Below are 27640 nucleotides of genomic sequence, written 5' to 3' on the forward strand. Positions count from 1 at the left end.
CCCTATACATTCACAACGGTGTTACCACGCACAGCTCCAATCTGCCAATCAAATTTTCAGATGACACAATATTGATAGGCCTGATTTCTAACCACGATAAATCAGCCTAGAGAAGAGAAGTCAACGTCCTGACACAGTGGTGTCAAGAAAACAACCTCTCCTTCAATGTCGATAAAACGAAGGAGTTGATCGTGGATTGCAGGATAAATGGAGACAGGCTAGCTCTTATTGACATCACTGGGACTGTAGTTGAGAGGGTGAGGAGTTTCAAGTTCCTCCATATACATATCAACAAAGATCTCATGTAGTCTGTACATACCGGTTGTTTGTGAGAAAAGCACAACAGCGCCTTTTTCACCTCAGACGGCTGAAGAAGTTCGGCATAAGTCCCCAAATTCTCAGGACGTGCACCATCAAGAGCATCCTGACTGGCTGTGTCACCGCCTGGTATGGGAACTGTACTTCCCTCAATCTCAGGGCACTGCAGAGAGCGAGAGAGTGGCGTGGAGCCCAGCAAATCTGTCGACGTGAATTTTCTTCTATTTAGGACATCTACAGGTGCATAAAAAGCCCAGAGGATCATTAGAGACTCCAGCCACCCCAACCACAAACTGGTTCAGCTGCTTCCATCTGGGAAACGGTACCGCAGCAGTAAGGCCGGGACCAACAGGCTCTGGGACATCTTCTTTCACCAGGCCATCAGATTTATCAATAACATTGATCTGATTGCATATTTGACTCTGCATACATATTTTCAAAACAAAAATGTATACAATCTTAGTGTTTGGGCAACATCCTCCCACATTTCCCTTCCTCATTGCTTCTACATAAAGATTTTTACTCCCTCATGTTGTAAGATGGATGTGAGAAATATAATTCTATGCTATTCTATTCCATTCTAATAGTTTAGGACTTTATTCCTTGGAACATAGAAGATTGAGAGGAGATTTGATAGAGGTTTACAATAATTATAAGGGGTGTAGATAGGGTAAATGCAAGCAGGATTTTTCCACTGAGGTTGAGTGGGACTACAACCAGAGGTCATGGGTTGAGGTTGAAAGGTGAAAAATTTAAGGGGAATATGTGAGGAAACTTCTTTACTCAGAGAATAGTGAGAGAGTGGAACGAGCTACCAGCTCAAGTGTGTGTGTGTGAGCTTGATTTAAATGATTAAGTAGAGTCTGGATAGGTACATAGATAGTAGGGATATGGAGGGCAGTGGTCCTGGAACAGGTCGATGGGAGTAGGCAGTTTAAATGGTTCAGCATGGACTAGATGGGCCTAGGGCCTGCTTTTGTGTCGTACTATTTATTTACTTATTTATTTATGACATTTTTAAGTGAATTACGTAGAATGAATGGAATATTAGAATAGTAAAAAAATTAATATTGACCCTCCCCCCTCCCCTTAACCCTCCCCCCCTTAACCCCTATCTAAAAAAAAAGAAAGGAAAGAAAGAAAGATTGCCTGAATATCGGAGGATCCCCACATGCTCCATGGAGTTCAAAATAATTTTAATTTTAATTTTCCCCATTACTTTGTAATCTTATCTTCAAAGGACCTGTATATTTAATCCTATCTTTTGTAGATATGGGTGCCAAATTTTCAAAAATATATCATATTCATTTCTTAGATTATAAGTAATTTTTTCAAGTGGAATGCAGCTATATATTTCATTATTCCAATGATCCATAGTTAAATATAAATCTGATTTCCAAGTAACTGCAATAACTTTTTTGGCTACTGCCAATGCAATTTTTATAAATTTTTTTTGATACTTATTCGATTTAAGTTTCGGTATTGTCCCTTCAATGTCACCTAGTAAAAATAATATTGGGCTATGTGGGAGTTGTACTCCAGTAATTTGTTCCAATAAAAGTCTTAAATTTATCCAAAATGGTTGAATTTTAAAATAAGACCAAGTAGAATGTAAAAAAGTACCAATTTCTTGATTACATCGACAACATTTGAATTTAATCTATCTATTTTCTGTGGTATATATAATTGATGTAAAAAATTATATTGTACTAATCTCAGTCAGACATTTATTGTATTTATCATACTATCAAAACATAATCTTGACCAATTTTTTCCATCAATTTTAATATTCAAATCAGATTCCCATTTTTGTCTTGATTTATGAATTCCTGGTTTAATTGCCTGTTTTTGTATCAAATTATACATTCAAGATGTAAATTTTTAAATTTTTTCTTTTTGAATTAATATTTCTATTTCATTAGGTTTTGGCATTAACATTGTTTGACCCAGTTTATCTCGTAAATAGGTCTTTAATTGAAAATAACAGTAAAGGGTGTTATTTGATATTTTATATTTATTTTTTAATTGATCAAACGACATCAATACACCTCCTTCAAATCAGTCACCTATATATTTAATCCCCTTTTGAAATGAGTTATGTAAAAGTTTATTATCCATTGTAAAAGGAATAAGCCTATTTTGAATTAAGGTTCTTCTTGCTAATAAAAATTTCTTTATCTCATCGTCCTTATTTACCTTATTCCATAAATCAATCAAATGTCTTAATATAAGAGATTCTTTCTTTTCCCGTATCCATTTGGATTCCCATTTATATATAAAATCTTCTGGTATATTTTCTCCTATCTTATCTAGTTCTATTCTAATCCATGCCAGTTTTTCTTCATCAAAAAAAGATGCAATAAATCTTAAGTTGATTTGCTTTATAATAATTCTTAAAATTTGGAAGTTGTAACCCTCCTAATTCAAATTTACATGTCAATTTTTCCAATGATATTCTTGACATCTTTCCTTTCCAAAGAAACTTCCTCACATATGTATTCAATTCTTGAAAAAACTTCTGAGGCAGTTGTATTGGTAAAGTTTGGAATAAATATTGCAATCTAGGAAATATATTCATTTTTACAGCATTAACTCTACCTATTAATGTTATTGGTAACATCATCCATTTATCAAGATCTTTTATTTTTTTTTAATAATGGCAAATAGTTTTGTTTATATAAATTCTTTACATCATTATCGACTCTTACACCTAAATATTTTATCCCATTTATTGGCCATCGAAATTGAGTTACTAATCGACATTGACTATAATCTCCTTTGGTAAGGGGGTGTTGTACTTTTCTATGACTCTATTGAGAGGAGCCTACTCTGTTCTCAGGACCTTAAGGGGCAGAATTGGGAAGGAATTTCCTCTTTGAAAATCAGGAAGTAAGAGTTTGTATAAAAATAAGTGCTCACCAATTAAGGAGAGAAATAAAGTGAAATTTTTTGACTGGAGGGTTGTGACACTTTAGAACTCTCTAACACAGTGTAGTCTAAGTGGAGTCTGAATATTTTTATGCCCTTGGTATATAGGTACTTGATGAACTAGTGGTGACAGTTTATTGTGGGTAGATGGAATGAAGAGTTGTGGATACAATTTGGTCAGGCACTGTTTTATTAAATGGTAGAACAGCTGTGGAGAGAGAAGTGGTCTACTTCATCCCCCAGTATATATGTACATCTGTGATAATGGAGACATTAATAATGGAAAAACAAAGCAGGTTTTTGTCTGAAGGAATAAGAGAACCAGATCAGAATCAGGTTTAATATTACTGGCAGATGTCATGAAATTTGTTAACTTTGTGGCAACAGTACATTTCAGTACATAATAATACAGGAAATATGTGAATTACAGAAAGCTTTTGTTTATATATATAGTATGTGTGTGCTTGTAATATAAATAAGTAATGCAAAAATAGAAATATAAAATTAGTGAGATAGTGTTCATGGATTCAGTGACCCTTTGGAAATCAGATGGTAGACGAGAGGAGCTGTTCTTGAATCACTGAGTATGTGCTTTCAGGCTCCTGAAACTCCTCCCTGAGAGGGTACAATGAGAAGAGGGCATGACCTGGGTGATGGAGGAGTCCTTCATAATGGATGCCGCATTTTTGAGACATCGCTCCTTTAGGAGTCCTGGAGACTGCCCATGATGGAGCTCACTAATGTTACAACTCTCTGCAGCTTCCTATGATCCTGTGCCACTAACCCTCCCTCACCACACCAGATGATGATACATCCAGTTAGGCCACAGACATTGAAACATGGACCAGTCCAGATGAGTGTTCGCAACCTGAAAAGTGAACTGTCCATTTCCCTCCAAAGATGTGGCCTGACCCTTTTGAGTTCCTTCAGCCCCTTGTGTTTCACCTGGAGGGTTATAGGCCTCCCATACTCCCAGAGTGAGTAGGATAGAGTTTTTTCCTTTAATATTAAAACAAGCCTCAACTCTGGTTGTCAGGTGTTAAAGGTGCTCACAGACTCGGTACCATTTTTCAAAAATGATGGCCAATGCATGTTGTACTGCAATGTTCATTTATTTATTGAGATACAGTAGGCTGTTCTTGCCCTTAGAGCCGTGTCGCCTGCCAATCCCCGGTTTAACCCTAGCCTAATCCGGAACAATTTACAATCACCAATTAACCTACCAACTGGTATGTCTTTGGACTGTGAGAGGAAACCAAAGCCTGGAGGAAACCCACGGGGCCATGGTGAGAACAAGCTCCTTACAGGCAGCCGGGGGAATTGAACCCGTGTCACCTGTACTGTGAAGTGTTGTGCTAACCACTATGCTACCATGTCTATTATGTGCTTGACGTTCACCATCAAGTCCTTCATCAAGCATCAGTTCTGGCTTTCAGTCATCTTAAATGTTGAAATTGACCTGCTTACAAAGTTTGTGCGTCTTTATAGACTCTATAATATAGAAGATGTTTAACCTACTTGTTTGAGTTGTATCGACCTTTGGTTTAATAGCATTTTGCAGAAGCTAAGTTTCTACTCTTTGTCTAGAAATAATTGGGAGATTGTGTAGCTCAGGTGGTTGATAGTTGGATTGAGTTGTTCTCCAATCTCGGCAATTTACTTGAAAGTGTTTTGTCACCATGCGAGAAGACATTGTCAGTGCACTGTAAATTGTGTTGATGCACCGACCAGCAACCTACTTATTTAACCCTAGTCTCATCATAGGACAATTTAGAATGAACTTACTAACCGATACATCTTTGGAATGTGGGATGAAACCAGAGCACCCAAAAGAAACTCATGGGTTCAGAGGGAGGAACATACAAACCCCTTACAGACAGTGTTGGAATTGAACTCGGAACTGCAACACCCTGGCTGTTACAGCGTTACACTAACCACTATGCTCATGTGGCACCCCTCTTTTCTAACTTGCGCAGCGCATGTTCCCTGACAGGACAGTGTTTCCTGAACTACTCTGCAAATCTGCAAGTCTGCAAGTCATCAATGATTTTCAGCCTTTAATAATATTAAGGTAACTTGTTGAGAAATTTTGCATAAAAATAAATAAAAATATATTCTCTACAGTATTTGCATTGGCTTTAAGGCATCCTTAGTAGCCCTCAACATTGCCCCCAAGTCTTTAAAAGGACCTTGTCATTAGCATTTGGTATGTGCATTTTTTGCCAATTCACGAACAAGTGGGGCTTTCATTAATTGAGCTTGGGAGCCCACTAGTGTAGAGGAAATGTTAATCTGTATCTAATTCATGCTGCGGCTCTTCTAGGCATTTTTCATAGCATAAACCACTAAAACTAGTCTGTATCTGGCCCGTGTCTGAATGCAAAGTGCGGAGGACTTACTCTGCACTTTGCCTAGGAGTTTGTAGAGAATTTACCCTTTCTATTGTCCACCTGTTTGACTGGAGTTGGGTATGCACTGTTAGACGTAGCTAAACGCTGATGAACCCTGTAAGAAATACCAATTGTGCAAAGTCCTGTTATTGCTTGAAGCAAGGTTCAGCTGAGTGACAACAGCTGTGGGCTTGGAGCCCAGTCGCACATTAACAGCTGTTGTTTCCATTGACCGCAAAGGTTACAGATGCTAAGTCTCGATTCTTTTTGAGAGCCTTGCATGGTTTAAATCTCTCTTGCTGTGTTCCTAACCCAGACTGCCCCTTCATTAAAAGTTATCATTTATTTAAAGTCGTGAGGCAACTGTTGGTCAGGGTCGACCATGGATGTTGCATCCTAGCTGTTTAGATATGCCAGGATCATACAATATGGAGAGCATGCTGTTGTCCATGTAGCAAGCTCCCCTTTTCCACACAGCTGATGAACCCAAAAGAACGACAGAGACTGAAACAGTTTGGCACCAGCAGTGACACAGGAGTTGCCAGTCAATGTTGAACTCAACATAGGCCTGCCTTAGGGGCTCAAGCTCGGGATTTTTCCCTCAGGGTTTACTCCCAAAGCCTTTCCCATGAGTGGGTATAGCTGCAAGGTAGACGAGGTTTGAGATTAGAGTTTTCCTTCTCCTGGATGAGCTGCCAACCATGGCTGATGAGCCCCATCTTCCTGAAGTGACTGGTTTTAACCTGCCTTTGCCCCTTCTCCTGCCAGTAGAAACTGTTTCACTGGGCTTAGTAGCTAAGGCCAGGACTTGGAATTGGTTGTCAGATCTGTTTGAGGCTATTGAGAGCATTTAATCGGTAGTAGGAGCTTATCCCCACTACTACCCCTGGCTATAACAACTGCTTAAGCAGTTTTCCCAAGTCCTCTGTCCTGGTCCCACTGCAGCCAATCTTCTTTCCTGTCCCAGGGATGAAGCCTTTTGGAAGTTCCATTGGCATTTCCATAGCCCTGCTTTTTTTACGGGATACTGTTGCTAGCCCAACCCTCCTCCTTTTGCAGCCAGGCTTGGGACTGTCCTTGGTGGAGTTCCCTGAGACACTTGATGGAAATTTGAGGCAAGTGTTCAGCAGCTAGTCGTGGAGATGATGTGACAGGGAAACAAAAGCTTGATTGAAGACATTAGTAATTTCGATACGGAGGCAGAAGTGGAGACATGCACTGAGGAAATTCTAGAATTCAGTCTGAAATTAGTTGAAGGCATTCTGCCACTGGTGAATCAAAAGTCAAAAGGAGAACTCAGGAATCTAGAAATCCAAGATGGGACGTTTTGCAGGTAGCTTGCAAAACTTTTGGATATTCTTCTTCTAAACTACTATTACTGCAATCTGCAGCCTGTTATTTCCCTTTAAGAAACATACTTTTGAACCACCTGAACAAACTATCTATTTTACAATCTCATGAAGGATTCAGCAAACTTGTTTCTCAGGAATGCAAGTATGGCACTTGAAGCGGATGAAGGACAGCCATCACCAGAAGAGAGGGTGCCAGGGTGGATTTCAAGCCAGATTAAAAGTTGAGGTATGAGGCTACCTCTTGCGAGCATCCTCCTGGCCAATTTGCAGTCACTGAAGAACCAGGACCTAAGGGCAAGATTGGTGTTTCGGAGGGAAATGAGGTGTCCCTGCGTTCTCTGTTTGACTGAGATGTGACTCATCCCCAACACTCTGGACATGGCACTCCACCCTGAGGGGTTCTCGATCCACCAGGTAGATTGAACTTCAGAAATATGTCAAGACTGGAAAAGGCTTTGAAGATAGGGGGCGGGGGTTCAGGATAAGGTGCTTGAAAGCATAGATGAAAGTTTTAAGAGTGTGGTATGTCAGATTAGAAGACAGTTAAGTTCAGTGAATAACTTATATTCAGTGTTGGAAAGTGTGTTCAGAATGATGCAATCTTTAGAGTTGATTTCCAAAAGTTACGCATGGCAGTAGTGCAGCCTAAATCATTTGAAGTTAGTGAGTCAGAATCAGGTTTAATATCACCAGCGTATGTCATGAAATGTGTTAACTTTGCAGCAGCAGTACAATGCAATACAAAATAGAAACTGTGAATTACAGTAAGTATATATATTTAGTGCAAACAAAATAGAAATTAAAAAAGTAGTGAGATAGTGTTCGTGGGTTCAACGTCCATTCAGAAATTGGATGGGAGAGGGGAAGAAGCTGTTCCTGAGTCATTGAGTGTGTGCCTTCAGTCTCCTGTACCTCCTTCCCGATGGTAACAATGAGAAGAGGGCACATCTTAGATAATGGGGCCCTTAATGATGGACGCTGTCTTTTTGAGGCATCGATCCTTGAAGGTGTCCTGGATACTACAGAGGCTGGTGCCTATGATGTAGCTGACTGATTTTACATCTTTCTGCAGCTTGCTTTGATCCTGTGCAGTAGCAACCCCCCACTACCTCCACCTCCTCTGTACTAGACAGTGATGCAGCCAGTTAGAATGCTCTCCATGGTACATCTATAGAAATTTGTGAGGGGAAATTTGGATTAATTATCCAGGGGCCCAGTTACTTCTGTTATTGCACCTGCAATTACAGAATCACTACCATTGGAAGGGATCTGCTGAATTATCTGATGTTGAGGACAGCTGTTAAGGTGATTGTGGAAGAGTGAGTGTAGGTTTTGTGGGATAGACACTGGGAGAGTGGGGTGCCTAATAATCCATACAGAATTCTGTTCCCCCCACCTTCCTGACTCTTTTCTTTGCAGACTCAGACCATAACAACCACACTTCACCCACACCTCAGTTTCTTGCATTTCTAGCTCCAGTCTAAAGAGCAAATCTTTATTTTTCACTTGTCTGCCCCCTGATTCTGAGAACCAGAAATGAATGGGGCCCAGAGTGAGGGGAGTGAGAGACAAACTGGAGACCCAGTCTTTCTCGTTTAAATGTTCCGGCAGGAATGTCTCGGAAAATTAAGAACAGTCTAATCCTTTCACGATATCCAATCCTTGTTGTGTCATATTCCAGCTTAACGTTTTATATTAACCCTATCATATCCTTCCCTTTATTCCAATTTAATCCCCATGTCGTCACCCTGCAGACTGCCCCTTGCTCCTAACATATCCCACTCTCAACTGGTGGTTCAGTGTGTCACCTCTGAATAAAAAATGTTGAGTGTTTGTCCAGTTTTATGCACCGTCTGCCCTCTCAAGTAGATGTGAAGGTTCCCAAGGGGATTGGGGAATATCCTGACTGGCTGCATCATTGTCTGGTAAAGGTTGAGAGGGTGCTGCTACACAGGATTGAAGTGAGCTGCAGAGGGTGTTAAAATTAGTCGGGTCCATCATGGACATCAGATTCCATAGTATCTAGGACACCTTCAAAGAGCGGTGGCTCTGAAAAGCAGCTTCCATCATGAAGGCCCCCCCCCCCCCCCCACCCAGGACATGCCCTTTTCTCATTGTTACCATCAGGAAGGAGGTACAGAAGCGTATATGATTCAGGAGCAGCTTCTTCCCCTCTGCCATCTGATTTCCGAATGGACATTGAACCCATGAATGCTACCTCACTACTTTCTCTTTATTTATGTTTCTGCACTACTTAGTTAATTTTATTATTTAATTAGTTAACTGAATTTCGCAACATATGCCAATGATACTAAACCTGATTCTACTTGATACACACACACACACACACATATATATATATATATATGTACTTACTGTAATTCACGGTTTATTTTCTTCCTATATTATCATGTATTACATTGTACTGCTGCCTCAAAGTTAACAAGTTTCATGACATACGCTGGTGATATTAAACTTGATTCTGATTCAAGTAATATTATCATAGCATATTATCTGGTGTTTAAAGCAGTGCTGTTTCTGTTCACTTTGCACAAACTAGCTGCAATATTTTCTTTCATTACCACATAGCTAAAGTATTTCATTGGCTGTAAAGTGCTTGGGACGTCTTGAGACCATTAACATCAGGCTATATTTCCTGTTAAAGATAATCTAATCAAGGTGTTTATGAAGTTGTAGAGTAACACGCAGAAAATGCCAGATGAACTCAGCAGGTCAGGAAGCATCTATGAGAGGAATAAAGTGTCTTCATTACGGTATCAGCTGGAAGCATGGACTCTTCATTGGCTTCCATAGATGCTGCCTGACCAGCTGAGTTCCTCCGGCATTTTGTGGGTGTTGTTCTGGATTTCCAGCATCTGCAGAATACCTTGTGTTTATTAAATTTACTATTTATAGAAATAAATAGAACAAAGAGAAATAACCTAATAGAGATGGTTCAGGAAGTACTAGAGATCTTAAAAGTCCTGCCCAGAAAAGCTCTGGGTATTGGGGCCAAATAAATGCTCAGACGCATTTTGATAGGTTTATTGGCTCAGGCCATCAAATAACAGGAGGTAAAGATGTAATGGAATTGAGGTACAGATCAGCTGCGATCTAATTCAGATGCTGAAGCAGGCTTGAGGAATAAATGGCCCTTTTCCCTATCCCTCTTTCTCGTGATTCGTTTGTTTCATTAGTAATTCTTTCTTTGTTCTGATGCTGAAGTTCCTCAGTCCTATACCCTCCTGCTACTCACTGGTCCATCTCCTCCTCAAGCTCTTGGATTTATGGTAGTCTTCATCGTTATGTACATGAGCGATCAGGGTCTATGACCATGATTGTTCTTGGCATTTTTTTTTCTACAGCAGTGGTTTCCATTGTCTTCTTCTGGGCAGTGTCTTTACAAAACAGGTCACCCCAGCTATTATCAATACTCCTCAGAGATTGTCTGCCTGATGTCAGTGAACATGTGGACCAGGACTCATGATATGCACTGGCTGCTCGTACGACCACCCACCACCTGCTCCCATGGCTTCACGTGACCCTGAGTGGGCGGTGGGCCTAGGCAGGTGCTTCATCTTGCTCAAGGGTGACCTGCAGGCTAGTGGAGGAAATAGAACAGGGTAGAATTTTTAAAAATCCCATATTTACATGCAACAAGTGACTTTGATCGTCCATAACACTCAAAGGCCATTGGCAAGCCGGGGTGTAGCCTTATTCCACCAAGGGAGTGCCTTATCCATACTGTAATCTCCAGGGTTCATAAAACCACAACGTTGCATCAATAGTCACTTCTTGATTCAGCATTCTGTAGAATCAGAATTTAATATCACCGACATATGTCATGAGATTTTTTAACTTTGCGGCAGCAGTGCAGTGTGATAAATGACAGTAGAGAGAGGGAGAAAACTGTGAATTACAGTAAGTATATAAATATAAAGAATAGTTAGATAAGTAAGGTACGTTCATGGGTTCAATGCTTGTTCAGAAATTGGATGGTAGAGGGGAAGAAACTGTTCTTGAACATTGAGTGTGTGTCTTCAGACTTCTGTACCTTTTTCTTGATTGTAACAATGAGAAGAGGGCATGTGTTGGATGGTGGAGGCCCTTAATGATGGAGGCTCGTGCTCATGATGGAGCTGACTAATTTTACACCTCTTTGCAGCTTATTTTGATCCTGTGCAGTAGCCACCCCCCCCCCACCCCCCACCACGCCAAACCCTCATACCGGATGGTGATTCAGCCAGTCAGAATGCTCTCCGTGGTACACCTGTAGAAATTTACGAGTGTCTTTGGCGACATACCAAATCTCCTCAAACTCCAAATAAAATAAAGTTGCTCTCTTGACTTCTTTGTAGCTGCATCAATATGTTGGGTCCAGGTTTGGTCCTCAGAGATATTGACACCCAGGAACTTGAAATTGCTCACTCTTTTTACTTCTGATCACTCCATGAAAACTCTTATGTGTTCCCTTGTCTTACCCATTCTGAAGTCCACAATCAGTTCTTTGGTCTTAGTGATGTTGTGTGAATGTTGTTGCTATGACACCTCTTAACTAGCTGGTATATCTCGTTCTTGTACACCCTCTCGTCACCATTTGAGATTCTGCTAAAAATGTTTGTAATCTGCAAATTTATAGATGGCATTTGAGCTGTGCCTAGCCACACAGTCATGGGTGTAGAGAGTAGAACAGTGGACACACATCCCTGAGGTGCACCAATGTTGTGAGGCTGCACTGTCGTTAATGACTGGTATCTATTGATCAGCACCTTTAACAATTGAAAACAATGCTTCATGTGAGCTTTAAAGTGGTAACAGTACCAGAGAGTATCAGACAGGACCTTCACACTTCAGAGAAGAGTAGGATATCTTACAGCCAATGAAATACATTAACCATGTTGTGATTAAAAAAAACTGGGAGGTCTTCAAATATCGTAAGTGTTGTTAGATTAAAGGTGGAAAATAAACTTTCATTTCGAGGGTCAACATTAAGGGTTATAGATGTGATAGTTACTAATCCAATAAATAGTTCAATGGATTCTTTATCCTAGAAGTTAGGCAGTTGAGCCAAGTAACACAACTCACATCAAGGGGAAACTAGGGCTGAGAAAGTAATTTGCACTGCTTTGTCAGCAATAAAATAATGTCAGGAATCTCCTTAAAGTTGTTTCAAAAACATCATGAAATTTGTTATGGCCTTTTTTAAAATACTGTTCTAGCAGGTTCTCTCATGTAACACTACTCAGTTTCAGAAATAGAGGAGGATGAGGTAGGGGTGCAGGGTCAGATTTCAAGCATTAGTGCCAATTTAATTTGCAGCCCTGGCCTCAGGAAGTAACTCTTAAAATGACAGTCCAAAATACAACCATGATGTGGCTTCTGTGAAGCATTGTCAAGGAAAAATTGTATGCTACAGTGATGGTAAGACAATCCTCTGGGCATCTAAGGAACGGGGCAGGAGGCAATCCTCTAAAGAGCATTCAAGATCAGAGGTTGCCAGGGAGGTGTCTGCAAGGACATGAGTGCCTTCCTCAAAGCTCACAGTTCAGTAGCATTAGCTTTGCAGTTAGAACCTCGTATGAGATGTGAACAAAATTGCTCTCAAAGACACAGTAAGGTTGAGTATCACTCTTAGAAACCTTACTATTGTAAGGGCTTCTCACAGTGCAGTGTGGAATGGTTCAGTTAATGAAATTGGGAACCATTCAGCCCGAGAAGAAACATTTGACTCAGGACAGGCATTCATGGATGGTGAAAATGCTCTTTCAGATACCTTCCTGGCAACTTCAAAGATTCAGAGATTCAAAGTACATTTATTATCAAGGAATGTATAAATTATTCAACCTTGAGATTTGTCTGCTTACAGGTAGCCTCAAACCAAGAAACCTGAAAGAACCCAATTAAAGAAAGAAATGAATAAAAAGAAAAAGAAAAGGAAAAAAAGTTCAGATCTCAAATTAAATTTATTGTCGAAGTACATTTATTTAGTTACTTACTTACTGGGCTACAGCATGGTATAGGCCCTTTTGGTCCATCAAGCCACATAGCCCAGTAATCCCCTGATTTAATCCTAACCTGATCACAGGACAATTTACAGTGACCAATTAACTTACCAATCATTACGTCTTTGGACTGTGGGAAGAAACCGGAGCACCCAGAGGAAACCCACATGGTCTCAGGGAGAATGTACAAGCTCCTTACAGACAGTGGTGGGAATTGAACCAGGTACTGTAAAGCATTGTGCTGACCACTGTGCTACCGTGCCACCCATATATGTCATCGTAAACAACCCTGAGATTCATTTTCTTTTGAACATATTATATCCATTCAACCAGTTTATAAAGAACAACAAACTGTGCAAACATAGAACACAAGAAATAATAATAATAAATTAATAACCAATAGCTATTGAGAACATGAAATGACCTTTGAAAATGAGTCCATAGGTTGTGCTTTCTCTCTTGTCACTTATTCTCCATCAAAACAGAAATATAGACCTCTGCTTGCAGGATTTCTTCCAGCACTTCTGCCCGCTGATTTTGTTCTGAGAGGGAACATGCTGAAGCCACTGCGGTTGTGGTGACCAGCATCTCAGTTTGGGCCAGTCTCCTTTAGCTTCATGTGACAGAGTGTGTCTGTGCCTGAACGGGGAATGTGTCTTACATAGTGTTGTTCTGAGCCTTCAGCATTATCAGAAGCAATTCTTCTCTGTGTTATTAGTGCCAGATACTATTTAGATCAGCACAGTTGAAAATTTTCACTAGAACCGAATTTTAGACGTTTGGTAAACTGATTAACAGAGAAACAGTGCTAAATGCATGAAATTCTTATGCCGTTAAGACAACATATCATTAAAGTTTGCCATGAACTTCAAAGTACATTTATTATAAATGTATATATAAATTATACAACCTTGAGATTCATCTGCTTACAGGCAGCCAGAAAACAAGAAACCCGAAAGAACCCAATTAAAATAAAGACCAACATCCAATGCGCAGAGAGAGAGAAAAAAAATCATGCAAACAATAAAAGTAAGCAACAGCATTCAGAGTGAAAGTGAGTCCATAAACCCAAAGCCCGGAGCAGTGGAGCAAGCCACTGCTTCAGTTCATCTCAGCTTCAGTTCATTACACGTCGCCTGGAAGCTCACAGACGCGAAGCCTGAAACAACTGGAGTTGTCTCTCAGCTTCAGCCTGAGCGCAGAGGAGAGCAGAGTAAACACCATGGAGCAGCGCACAGGAATGCATTGAATTGCTTTGAAACCCGGGCAAAATTGATTACAATTATGTTAGTGACTTTTATGTCGATAACAGTACCAATGTATTTCTAGGCCTGGGTGTAAGGAATGGAGATCTGGTGGTAGAATGAAACAGAGGTGACTTGTATGAAGCATAAGCAGAAGCAGAAGCAGAAATGACTTAGGCTAAGAGGCCTGCATGTGTGATGAAAAATCCTCAGACAAAACCTGACAACAAAGGAGACCAAAGACAAGCGACCAAGGGAAAAACCTTTCAAACAGTGGTGGATACAGCTCAGTCCATCACAAGTAAAGTCTTCCTCACCATTGAGCACATCTACAGGAAAGCAGCATCCATCATCAGGGACGCCCACCAACCAGGTCATGCTCTCTTCGCACTGTTGCCATCTGGAAGAAGGCACAGGAGCCTCAGAATTCACAGCACCAGATTCAGGATCAGAACCAGTAGCTCTTGAACCAGAGTGGATAACTTCACACAACTTCACCCGCCCCATCATTGATATGTTCCTACAACCAATGGACTCACTTTCACAGACTCTTCACCTCATGTTCTCGATATTCATTGCTTAGTTATTTATTATTATATATTTCTTTTTGTACTTTCACAATTTGTTGTCTTTTGCATTCTGGTTGAATGCCCAAGTTGGTGCGGCCTTTCATTATACTGTTAAAGTTATTATTCAGGATGTACTGAGTATGCCTGCAAGAAAATGAATCTCAGGGATATATATGGTGACATATATGTACTTTGATAAATAATTTACCCTTGTATTTTGTTGTCACTCAGCAAAGGAGAATTTGAATGGAGGGGAAAGTAGGGCTGTTGAATAGTGTTGAACATTTCATGGGGCTTTCACAACACACCACCCTTCACTTTCAGAGTGTTCATCCAACCATGATTCATGGCCCCCTACACATTTTCCCACAACCAGTTGGGATAAACACAGACTCCTGATATATGACTAAACAATTTCTTAACTTTTTCAGCACGGAGGCAGAGTCTCAGGATAAAGGGCTGCCCATCTGAGACTGAGATGTGGAAAACTTCCCTCTCTCTTTGGAATTTTGTACCCCAGAGGGTAATAGGTGGTGGGGCATTGAGTATATTCAAAGATGAGGTAGATATTAGGTTACAGTAGCTTGGCATTAAAGAGGATAAAGTAGAGTTCAGGTCAACAACCGGGTCAGCCATGATTTTATAGAATTACAACTTTTGTTCCTCAGTTTGTTCCTGTACTTTTATGAGGAACTGCACAATGAAAAGGAAGCATGCAAGTAATATTTTCCGAAAACCTCTATGCTTTCTTCTCTGGCATATTGATGACAGCAGTGATTAGCCTTTAATTCCTCGAGACTCCAGACCGGTACTGAAGGCTTGACAACTGAGCATTGCCTTGAAGAATAGACCGTGCAATCAAGTCATTAAAATAATGAAGGGGTTGGCATGGGGGTGGGGTGTCGCTGGTGGGGAGCGGCTAAAGCAGTCAGTAGCCCCAAAGACTCGATAAAGAATCCCAGGTATGTCGATTAACTCCAAACAGAAATCATGACTCATGTGGCAAACATCCCATAATACAGTGCCTTATGTCAGATAGTGTTTCATTCATGTGGTCATTGTATGGCTATCCATTTAACTGAGGCCTTTACTCACTGAGAATCTCAAACAGATTTCTCTGGGGTATACTTAACAGTTTATATATAAGTGTGTATCCCTTTCAGACTATTTTTAACTATACTCAGTGGGCAGAACTCTTGCTTCCAAGAGAAAATCATGCACTTGGGTCTCAACCAAGCCAGCTTTCCCAGATTCATTACTGAAATAGCATTGCTCTTCTAAAAGTGTCATAGTCATAAGAAAGTACAACATAGCAATGTGCCCTTCGGCCCATCAAGTCTGTGCCGAACCATTTAAACTGCCTACTCCCATCGACCTGCACCCCAGACCATAGCTTTCCATAACCCTCTCATCCATGTACCTATCCAAACTTCTCCGAAATGTTGAAATCAGGCTGGCACACACCACCTGCACTGGCAACTCCTTCAACATTCTCACAACCCTCGAAGTGAAGGAATTTCCCCTCATGTTCCCCTTAAACTTCTCTCCTTTCACCCTTAATCCATGACCTCTAGTTGTAGTCCCACTAAATCACAGTGAAAAAACCTGCTGGCATTTACCCTATCTATACTCCTCATAATTTTGTATCCCTCTATCAAATCTCCCCTCAATCTTCTACATTCCAAGGAATAAAGTCCTATTCAATTATAACTCAGGTCCTCCAGTCCTGCAAATATCCTTGTAAATTGTCTCTGTACTCTTTCAATCTTATTTACATTTTTCCTGTAAGTAGATGACCTAAACAGCATACATACTCCAAATTAGGCTTCACCATAACGTCCTATCTCCTGTACTCAATACTTCGATTTATGAAGGCCAATGAGCTGAAAGCTTTCTTTATGACCCTATCTACCTGTGACGTCACTGTCAATGAATAATGGATTGGTATTCCCAGATCTCATTGCTCTATACAGTCCTCAGTGTGTTACAGTTCACTGTGTAAGACCTACCCTGGTTGTTGTCTTTCAAAGGAGATGTTAAGTCCCTAGTAAATGCACAAAATGCTGGAGAAACTCAGCAATTCAGGCCCCTATGGAGGGGAAGAAGCTAGAAAAAGGTGGAGGGGGGAGGGGAAGCTAGAAAGTGATAGGTGAAGGGGAAGGTAGGTGGGTGGAGAAGGGGGATGAAGTGAGAAGCTGGGTGATGATAAGGGGAAAAGGTAAAGGTCTGAAGAAGAAGAAATCTTATGGGAGAAGAGAGTGGATCATAGGAGAAAAGGAAGGAGGAAGGGAAGAGGGAGGTGATAGGCAGGTGAGAGGGGAGCCAGAATGTGAAAAGGAAAATAAAGAGGGGGAAGAAATTACCAGAAGTTGGAGAAATTGATATTCATGCCGTCAAGTTGGAGGTAACCCAAATGGAAAATGAGGTTTTGCTCCTTCAACCTGAGAGGGGCCACCTGGAAAGTCGACCTGTTGCAGACTGAGCGAAGCTGCTCGAGAGAGCGATTCCCCCAATCTACATTGGGTCTATCAATGTAGAGGACACTGCACTGGGATCACCACATATAGTAGATGATTCTGACAAGCTCGTAGGTGAAGTGTTGCCTCACTTGGAAGGACTGTCTAGGGCCCTGAATAGAGGTGAGGGAGGAGGTGAATGGACAGGTGTTGCACTTGGGCCTCTTCCAGGAATAAGTGCTAGGAGGGAGATCAGTGGGGAGGAATGAATGGACCAGGGAGTCACGGAGATAGCAATCCCTTTGGAAAGTGAAGGGTGGGGGAGGGAAAAGGTAAATTTACGTTTGGTGGTAGAATACCTTTGGGGATGACAAAAGTTGCAGAGACTGATGTGTTGGATGCAGAATCTCATGGGGTGGTAGATGAAGACAAGAGGAACTTTGTCACTGTTATGGCAGTGGGAAGATGAGGGTAGATATCTGGGAAATGAGGAGATGCTGGTGAAAGCAGCATCAATGGTAGACAGGTATACAAAGTCCCCGTCTGTTTACTTGGGTGAGTTACAAGTTCTCCAGATTCTATTCAAAACCCAACACAAGATTTCTCTGAGTTATCGTCCTAATATTTATTCTTTAAAGAATAAATGGTCATTTATTCTTTTATTTATTCATTTTATTTATTCATTTATTCATGGATATTGATGTGTTATTGTTTTTGGAACTTGAATAATACAAGTTAGTGGCTGCATCATCCAAGTCAGGAGAGGGACAAAAATACTTCACAGTCTGTAACATACTTTTAAGATCAGAAAAGGTGATATATAGGATCTTTGCTTTTGAACTATTTCTTATTCACTGAAACTTTATCTAGATTGATGGAAGTGGAGGCATTTTGGGAGGGGGTGAATAAAAATGGATGAATGGGGATGGAGGGGAATGGGAATGGAGGATTGGACAGGCTATATTTCATGAGGAGTTTGAGAAGATCTGGTTTGTCACCTGAAACAGTCTTAGATTTCTATCGATGAGAGCTTTCTAACTGGCTGCATCACTGTCTAGTATCGGGGGGCTTGCTACTGCACAGGATCAAAATAGCTGTAGAGAGTTGTAAACATAGTCAGCTCCATCATGGGCACTAGTATCCAGGCCATCTTCAAGGAGCAATACTTTAAAAAAGCAACATCCATCATTAAGGACTCCCATCACTCAGGACATACCCTCTTCTCATTGCTACCAGAAGCCTGAAGGCACACACTCAACGATTCAGGACCAGCTTCTTCCCCCTGCCATCCGATTTCTGAATGGATATTGAACTCATGAACTACCTCACAACTTTTTTATTTTCATTTGCACTACATATTTAACTATTTAATATATATATATACTTAACTGTAATTCGTGGTTTGTCCCTCTATTATTATGAATTATATTGTACTGCTGCCACAAAGACAACAAATTTCATGATTTATGCCAGTGATATTAAACCTGATTCTGATTGGAAGGAGAAGAGAGAAGGGGGAGATGGGGGGGTTGCTAAGAAGGGAGGGAGAGGGTTTCCTGAAAGTTTCATTTATGTTTGTGTGTGCCTAGGGACGTTAAATTAAGGCCCCAGACTGGGCCTTCAAGTGGATATACTGTAAGTAGTTCCCTTGTCCTGCCTTGAAGTCCTAGGCCAATATGAATCCATTCATCAGTATCAATAACACAGTTATCTGGCCAATATCACCTTGCACGTTGGAGTATGCTCTGTGAAATTTAGCCAGTTCATTTCCTACAAAATAATTATGCTTATGTAAAAAAAATATTTCGGGACACGCTGGAGATCATGAAATCAATATGATGTGTGTGTTTGTATTTGGACAGGGTTCTTGGCTGGTGGCTGCATTTCTCAGCTCTAGTGCAGAGTTGGTCAGTGTGTTGGTGAACGTCCAATTGGGCAAGCAGAATATGTGCTGAGGCACAGAATGTACCCAAATTATCATTAAAAAATTATGTTTGCAGTCTGCAGCCCCACCAGAGAATTGAGGCTGAGGGAGCCCGGGGAGTCTGCAAAATGAAAGCATTTAAAATGTGACTCGTTTCTAAGCCATTTATGTGATACTTAGGGTAGACGGCTTTTTACAAGATAGGCACTCTATTCAGAAAGTTCTATGACTTTCAGCTCGGCTCCAGTGCAAGAATGTTCTAATTTCAAATTCACACAAATTCAAATGAAAGTAAACACCTTTCACTTCTGTGTTCCGTGGCCCTGAGTATTCAACCTGCTCCACTGTGTCTTTCTCTGCCTTTCTGCAGCTTCACAACTCTCAGATCCGTGTTCTCAGTACCTCACCACTTTACATCTTCACCGGCATTTGTCAAATTTGGTGTCTTTGCAGCAGCAGTGCAATGCAATACATAATAACAGAAAACCTGCGAATTACAGTACATTTAAAAAGTTAAATTAAATAAATTGTGCAAAGAAGAAACTGAGAAGTAGTGAGTTAGCGTACATGGGTTCAATGTCCATTCAGAGTTCGGGTGGCAGAGGGGAAGAAGCTGTTCTTGAATTGTTGAGTGTGTGTTTCAGGATTCTGTAACTCCTTGCCGGATGATGGGGGAGCATTAATGATGAACACTGCTTTTTTGAGGCACCAGTCCTTGGAGATGTCTTGGATGTTTGGATGTTATGGAGGCTAGTGTCCATGATTTAGCTGACTGAGTTTACAGCTTACTGCGATCCTGTGCAGCAGCCATTCCACCTCCCCCCCCCCCCCCCCCCCCCGCCACCCCACATAGCAGTTGCTGATGCGGCCAGTTAGAATGCTGTCCACAGTACATCTGTTGAAATTAGTGCTTTTGATGACATACCAAATCTCCTCAAGCTCCTAATGAAATATAGCCACTATCTTATCTTCTGTATAGTTGCATTGGTATGTTGGGACCAGTTTAGGTCCTCAGAGATATTAACACCTAGGAACTTGAAATCGCTCACTCTCTTCACTTCTGGTCCTTCTGTGAGGACTGGTGTGTGTTCCCTTGTCTTACCCTTTCTGAAGTCCACAATCAGCCCTTTGGTCTCTCTGACATTGAGTGCCAGGTTGTCACCATTAAACATTACAACACAGTATAGGTCCTTTAGCCCACAAGATTGTACCAACCTTTTAACTTACTCTAAGGTCAATCTAACCCTTCCCTCCTATAAAGATCTCCATCTTTCTATCATCCATGTGTCTACCTAAGAGTTTCTTAAATGCTCCTAATGTACCTGCTTCTACCACCTTAAATAAGATGTAAATTGTAAAGAGTTTCAATTTATAAAATGAGGGTAAAACTGACGATCAGTTAAAAGATCTTGGGTACTAACCAAGCCATCTACCCCTGTTCCCACTTGCCAACTCACTGACAATATCCGAATAACCTTGGGAGACCACTTCACCAAGCACCTTTGCCCCAAAGCAGGATCTCCCTGTGGCCACCCATTTCAATTTTACTTCCCATTCCCATTCCAACATGTCAGTCTGTGGCCTCCTCAACTGCTGCAATGAGGCCACACTCAGGCTGGAGGAGCAACACCTTATATTTCATCTGGGTAGCCTCCAACCTGATGTCATGAACATTGATTTCTCTAACTTCTGGTAATGCCCCTTCCCAATCCCTTCACCATTCCCCATTCCTGTTCCCCTCTCTCACCTTATCTCCTTAACTGCCCATCTCCTATCAGACTCCCCCTTCTCCAGCCCTTTATCTCTTTCACCAATCAACTTCCCAGCTCTTTACTTCACCCCCTTCCCCTCTCCCAGTTTCACCTACCACCTTGTACTTCTTCCTCCCCTTGCCAACCTTCTTACTCTGACTTTTCCTCTTCCTTTCCAGTCCTGATGAAGGGTCTCAGCCCGAAACATTGACGGAAACTCTTTTGCCTGACCTGCTGAATTCCTCCAGCATTTTGTGTGTATTACTTTGGATTTCCGGCATCTACAGATTTTTCTCACATTTCTAAATATCCTCCTGACATTTTCACCCCTTCCTGGGCAAAGTCCTACCTGATAGAGTTGAGGATCTGGGTAGGTGTTGGGGGTGGGAGTTCAGGAGAAGATACTGAAATATTTTGAGAGCTCTCCGAAGATAGACCTTGGCTCCAAATCAAATACTACGCAGTGTCTGTTTGGGGTTGTCAAGAAAACTAAGCCTTTGAGAATTCTGCTGGGATCAGCTTTTATTTTTAACCAGGTTCATGATGCTATTGCTCTGAGTAATGTGATCCATAACATGGTGATCCAAAAAAGACAGCTGTGTAAAATTAACAGTGGTCTTAGGCCTGAGGCCTGAGCACTGCTCTTACTACGAGAGTTCTGTAATGAAATAGCTCTTTCTGCAACAGGGAAGTGTATGTGTAGACATTTACCCCACTCTTTGGGGGGGGGGGGTGTCAGTGTTGATGGGCCCTTGGCCATCCTATTCCTCCTTGATGGGGCCTAAGTTTCTGCTTAATACCCATGGCACCCTCTCAGTAATGCCTGTCTAAACTTATTTCCCTTCTTTTTGCTTTCAGATTGCTGATAAGATATCCTCCTTTGCCTTCTGAAGTATTGAAGAAACACTTCACAATCGACCACCTGCCAACCACTCATCGTCTTAGGTTTTATGACTGAGAAGGCAGTACCAGTCTTTTCAAGCTTACAGACAACTCACCTCAGAAGCAAATCCTCAGAAATAAATTATTGCTTTCACTTTGCACATTGAGGTGTTCTGCACCATGGATGGTCCAGACTGCCAGCTACACTTTGAGAGGTGGGTGGAAGTGGGGAGAAATGAAAAAGAAACCTTTGCCAAGCTGATATTTGTAGAGGCAAGTGACCCATTAACTGGACACAAGTGGTTTAATCTTCATGCTTGATTCTTGAACTGACTTCTCTTCGCCTGATCACAGGCTTATGCAGGAATGTTCAGCAGTAAGTTAAAGAAAAAGTTGCCACGGAATCTACGTTTCCCCAACATCTGCTGCACTATCATGGCTTTGCCTGACTCAAGAACATAGACCTCTTCATGAATTTAAGTAACATTGCGTCACAGCCACAAGCAGCTTGTAATGGCCTTCATTGGGGGGAGATGTTAAGTCAATCAGTTCAAACTTCCCTTCATTTCCATGTCTCCCTTGCACCCCAAATCTGTAACCTATAATAAGGAAATCTATTAGACATGCACTGTCAAAGAATTGGCATCTTTGAGGCCTTCTACATCCAATTTTTCAGATTAAAGATGGCCATCCGCCTTGGCTGAGCTGCGTCCAAGGCCAGTCTCAAACACCAGCTTGAACTTCACCAGCACAATGGTTTATGAAGCTACTGCCATGTAGGTGTCATATATCCCATAGTTAGATGTTGAACTCTGAAAGCAAAAAGTGGCAGTGTGTTTTCTTTTCAAATGTATTTGTGAGTTTTTCTGAACATATGGCAAGTTTTTGTGATAACCAAACAGGCCTTGAACTTTGGGTTGCCGTTTATGGTTTTCCATTTTCCTGGAGGCTCTAGTACCTGCCCTATCCCCTCTGTACAGTCTCAGTAGTCTCGAGACGGCTCGTTTCTGCACTGACTGGACCAAGACTTGATTACCCAATTGGATGATACTTGATCAGATGTCAGATCTTTATTACATCATCTCCTAATAAATTATAGTCAATTAATGTTCAGAAAGCAAAGAATTTTGTCTAATAGCCCCATAATAAATTTTTGTTCTGCATCTTCTGAAGATTAATTTTAACTCCACACTGATTTTAGAGGGTTGTTAACCTTATATGAGCATGTGTCATCTGTACCCGGGAGCTGACTGTGAAGTGAGTGCAATTAGTCTACTACTTAACAATTGCTTTAATGAAATTGGCCAATGATTTAATTAGATGAAAACATATGCCTGTGAACACCATGTGCCCTTGTTCATTGGGAGCTTGGCCATTGACAATTGGTTGACACAATTCCATTGACTCCACCAAAACAGAAACTTGGACTTTTAGTTTCTGTTATTTCATGTTTCTGCTCCTATCTCATGCTATTTTATTCTGTCTTACCTCCAATCCCCCACTCCTGCCTGTTTTTGTTTCAATGTTTCTGATCAGTTTTCTTTCATTCTAATGTTTTGTTGTTCTCCCAGTTTCTTTCCTCTATTGTTTCACTTCTGTGTTCTGTACTGTCTCCTTTTTTGTTGTTTTCCCTATCTCATCCTCTCCCTCTGGAAGCAACCCCTCCTTTTGAAACCTTGTCTTTCTAGCACCCTGGCTGAATTCTTAACAATCACCCTAAGTTCCTGCAACAGCACCTATTGCCATCTATAGACTCTATCCTAATTAATTTTCAATCTCACATCTATTCCAATCTGTCCATGGTCTCCAGAGTGAGGTCCAATGTAATCTAAAAGACAACATCTTTTCTTCTGTCCAGCCACTTTGCAACCTTCAACCATAAACACAGAATTTTCCTACATGGAGATAAACTGCTCTTCCACCATTTACATTCTCAACCTCATGTTCCTTCTCTCATTTCTTAAAAAAAATGTCTCATTTGTGACCTGATCTACCTTAACCTATCTGCATGTAGTCTCTCGTTTGACACCTCATTGCTCTCTCTGGCTCTGCATTGAAAACTGAAACCCTCCCACTCTTTCCCCAGTTCTCTCAGAATCCCTAACCTGAAAAATATTGACTGGTTTCTCTTTCCACAACTACTACTTGACTAACTGAGTTCTCCCATCATCTCCGTTTTTGTTTGACTGAACCCTAGTACTCAAACCAGCCCCCCTCAGCTTTCTCCAAAAAACGACAACAGAAATATTAGTAAGGAATTTATACATTAATTAAGACTATAAGATATAGGAAGAGAATGCGGCCATTTGCCCATCGAGTCTTCTCTGCCGTTTCATCAAGGTTATTCCACTTTCTCTTTCAGCCCCTTTCTCCCCATATCCCTTCATGCCTTAACCAATCAAGAATCTATCAACCTCTGCCTTGAATATAGCTAATGACTTGGCCTCCACAGCCACCATGGCAACGATTCAAAACTCTCTGGCTAAAGAAATTTCTCTTCATCTCTGTTCTGAAAAGACATTCCTCTATTCTGAGGCATTGCCCTCTGCTCTTAGACTTCCACCATAGGAAACATCCTCTCCACATCCACGCTGTCGAGGCCTTTCAACATTCAATAGGTTTCAGTGAAGTCCTCTCATTCTTCTGAAGTCCAATGAATACAGGCTCAGAGCCATCAAACGCTCCTCATATGATAAGCCTTTCAATCCTGGAATCATTTTCATGAACCTCCTTTGAATCCTGTCCAACATCAGCACATCCTTTATTAGATAAAGGGCCCAAATGCTAAGTATATTGGTTTAATTAAAGTGATTATTTATTAATCAGGTTGAAGGAAGCTGGAAACAGTCTCGTTGTTTAGTCTGTTTTGGCAGTCTGTCCTCAGATAATCATCCTATTCCTTATCTGTACAGCCATGTTATCGCCCAGTCAGACATAACCTGTTTTAATTTCAGGTACCAGATCCTTCATCACCCAAACAATACATCTGTACTATTCTTAGACCAAAATCAAAGGCTACTTCACTCTAAGATCCCAATCCCTGCACCATTCAGTCTGTCCAACTGTAAGGTAGCATTTATATTAGTACCATTAATACCTGTGGTTGGCGTGAACGCAATGGGCTGAGGAGACTTTCTCTGTGCTGTATTACACCACCATCACTAGCATGCAGCCTGTCCTCCTCAGATGTTACTTTATGAGACACCACATCCTCTAGGATTACTGCTGTTCCATACTGCACGTAGCATGATCCCATTCCCAAATTCCAACACTTCTATCACCCTCACAGTGCACTGGCTTTTGGCATAATTATCTCGTCTTTGGAAATAATTCAGAAGATGTGTAGCTTGGGTGGTTGATGGTTGGGTTGACTTGTTCTCCGATTTTGGCAATTTACTTGCAAACAGTTCGTCACCATGCGAGGAGACATTGTCAATGCACTGTTGATTTAATTAAATGAGCAGTGCACTGATGAAGTCTCCTCGTTTGGTGACGAAATGTTTGCAATTGAATTGCCAAGATCGGAGAACAACTCAACCTCATCTTTATTAAGATTCAAAAATTCAAAGTACATTATGATGTTCCTGATACTGGAGGGTTTGAGAGTGTGGAGAAGATGCCAGAGGATGTTCCTGATGCTGGAGGGTTTGAGAGTGTGGAGAAGATGCCAGAGGATGTTCCTGATGCTGGAGGGTTTGAGAGTGTGGAGAAGATGCCAGAGGATGTTCCCGATACTGGAGGGATTGAGAGTGTGGAGAAGGTCCCGGAGGCTGATCCCGGTACTGGATGGATTGAGAGTGTGGAAAAAATGCCAAAGGATGTTCCTGATACTGGAGGGATTGAGAGTGTGGAAAAGATGCCAGAGGATGTTCCAGATACTGGAGGGATTGAGAGTGTGGAGAAGCACCTGGAGAATTTTCCCAGTACTGGATGGATTGAGAGTGTGGAGAAGGTCCTGGAGAATGTTTACAGTACTGGAGGGATTGAGAGTGTGGAAAAGGACCCAGAGGATGCTCCCGATACTGGAGGGATTGAGGATGTGGAAAAGGTCCCGGAGAATGTTTACAGTACTGGAGGGATTGAGGGTGTGGAAAAGGTCTCGGAGAATGTTTACAATAGGGAGGGATTGAGAGTGTGGAAAAGGTCCCGGAGAATGTTTACAGTACTGGAGGGATTGAGGGTGTGGAAAAGGTCCCAGAGAATGTTTACAGTACTGGAGGGATTGAGTTGCAGGAAGAGGCTAGTTGGGTTGGGACTTCTTTCCATTAAGAATAGGAGGCTGAGGTTAGTGCCACAGTCATCTTCCCAGCATAGGGGCGACTAAAATGAGTTGATGCTACTTTAAGATGAGAGAGGAAAGATTCAAAAGAGACTGAGAGTCATCTTTTTCCATACAGAGGGCATTGGGTAAATGGAAGGAACCTCAAGGGGAATGGGTAGAGGTGGGTACAACTACAGTGTTTAAAAGACCTTTCAGACTAATACATGGGTGGGAAAGGTTTAGTGGGATATGGGCTAAACATGGGGAAAAGGGACCAGCTCAGTTAGACTACATAGCCAGAATGGACAATTTGGGCTGAAAGGCCTGTTTCTATACTGTATAACCCCGGGCCTGCATATCAAGCACATTAATTTTCATCTTCTAGTTCATGAACAGTGATTTATGTCAAGCCCCTGTGAGATGGGAATTTGATGGTCAGACTTCTAAAGAGCAAGACCGTGTCAATGAGTGATGTGCTAACTAGAAGACCATAGACTATAGAAGCAGAACAAGGCCATTTGGCCATTCGAATCTGCTCACCATTTCATCATGACTGATCCATTTGCCCTCTCAGCCCCAGTCTCCTGCCTTCTCCCCATATCCCTTCATGCCCTGACTAATCAAGAATCTATCAACCTCCGCCTTAAATATACCCAATCACTTGGCCTCCACAGCCGCCTGTGGCAATGAATTCCAAGATGGCTGTGGAAACCAAGCCATTGCCTCTGTAGCCATCTGCTCAGAGTTTGGTACATAGTGACATTGTGTCTTCATCAAAACTGCATTACACAAGAGCTATATTAGTGTAATGCATATCTTTGGCAGAGAAAGACTGATGTTGGCAAAGATATCTTTGAGCAGTACATGGGGTCAAGTGGTGTTTGTAATGTACATTGCCTCTGTAAAGAGAAGCACACATCAATTTGTTACAGGCTCCATTTGGAATCATGAGATTGGATTTCTTGACAGTCTCTCCAGTCCTGTCTCCCTCGCACAGTGACACCTTACAATCTCTAACCTACGCACTGTGTTGTAGACCTGTCTCCCTCACACAGTGACAGCATGTGTCAAGGCAATCAAGGACGCATATAGCACCTCCCACTCTCTCAAGATTTTGATCCTCAGGCTACTGATACCAAAATCATTCACCAACACCTCAGGGAAAGATTTCTCATGATCTCTCTCACCCTTCCCCCATAAAAACAATCTCTATTTCTGCTCATCCTACCGCCCTCTGTGGCTGAGATGTCTGCCATTGTGACATTTCACCCTTGACTGTCCAGTGAACGGAAAGTCACTCCACTGGAAACTCAAAGATAAAGTTCTTATATGTGTGTCACTATGTACTACCCTGAGATTTATTTTCTCACAGGTAACTCCAAGAAAATAAAGAAATATAGTAGAATATATGAAAAACTAGATGTAAACAAAGACTGACAAACAAGCAATGCACAAAGACAAATAGAGTGAACAATTCAAGAATAAATAAGTAATACTGAGAAAGTGTAGCATTGAGTTCATAGTTAAGCAGCTACTCTGCAGTTCATTTCTCATATTTTTATA

General features: G+C 41.4%; 1 protein-coding gene across 1 annotated transcript in view; it reads left to right on the forward strand.

The window, feature by feature from the left end:
- The window catches only part of LOC132397490 (insulin receptor substrate 1-like), a 134493-nt gene extending 112548 nt beyond the window's left edge, over positions 1-21945 (forward strand). The window contains exon 3 of the mRNA XM_059976320.1: positions 21793-21945. Coding sequence (XP_059832303.1) covers positions 21793-21800 — 8 coding nt within the window. The 3' untranslated portion in view covers positions 21801-21945. The remainder of the gene's footprint in view (positions 1-21792) is intronic.
- The last annotated feature ends 5695 nt before the right edge of the window (positions 21946-27640 follow it).

Source organism: Hypanus sabinus, chromosome 7 (genome assembly GCF_030144855.1).
Source record: "Hypanus sabinus isolate sHypSab1 chromosome 7, sHypSab1.hap1, whole genome shotgun sequence".
Taxonomy (NCBI): domain Eukaryota; kingdom Metazoa; phylum Chordata; class Chondrichthyes; order Myliobatiformes; family Dasyatidae; genus Hypanus; species Hypanus sabinus.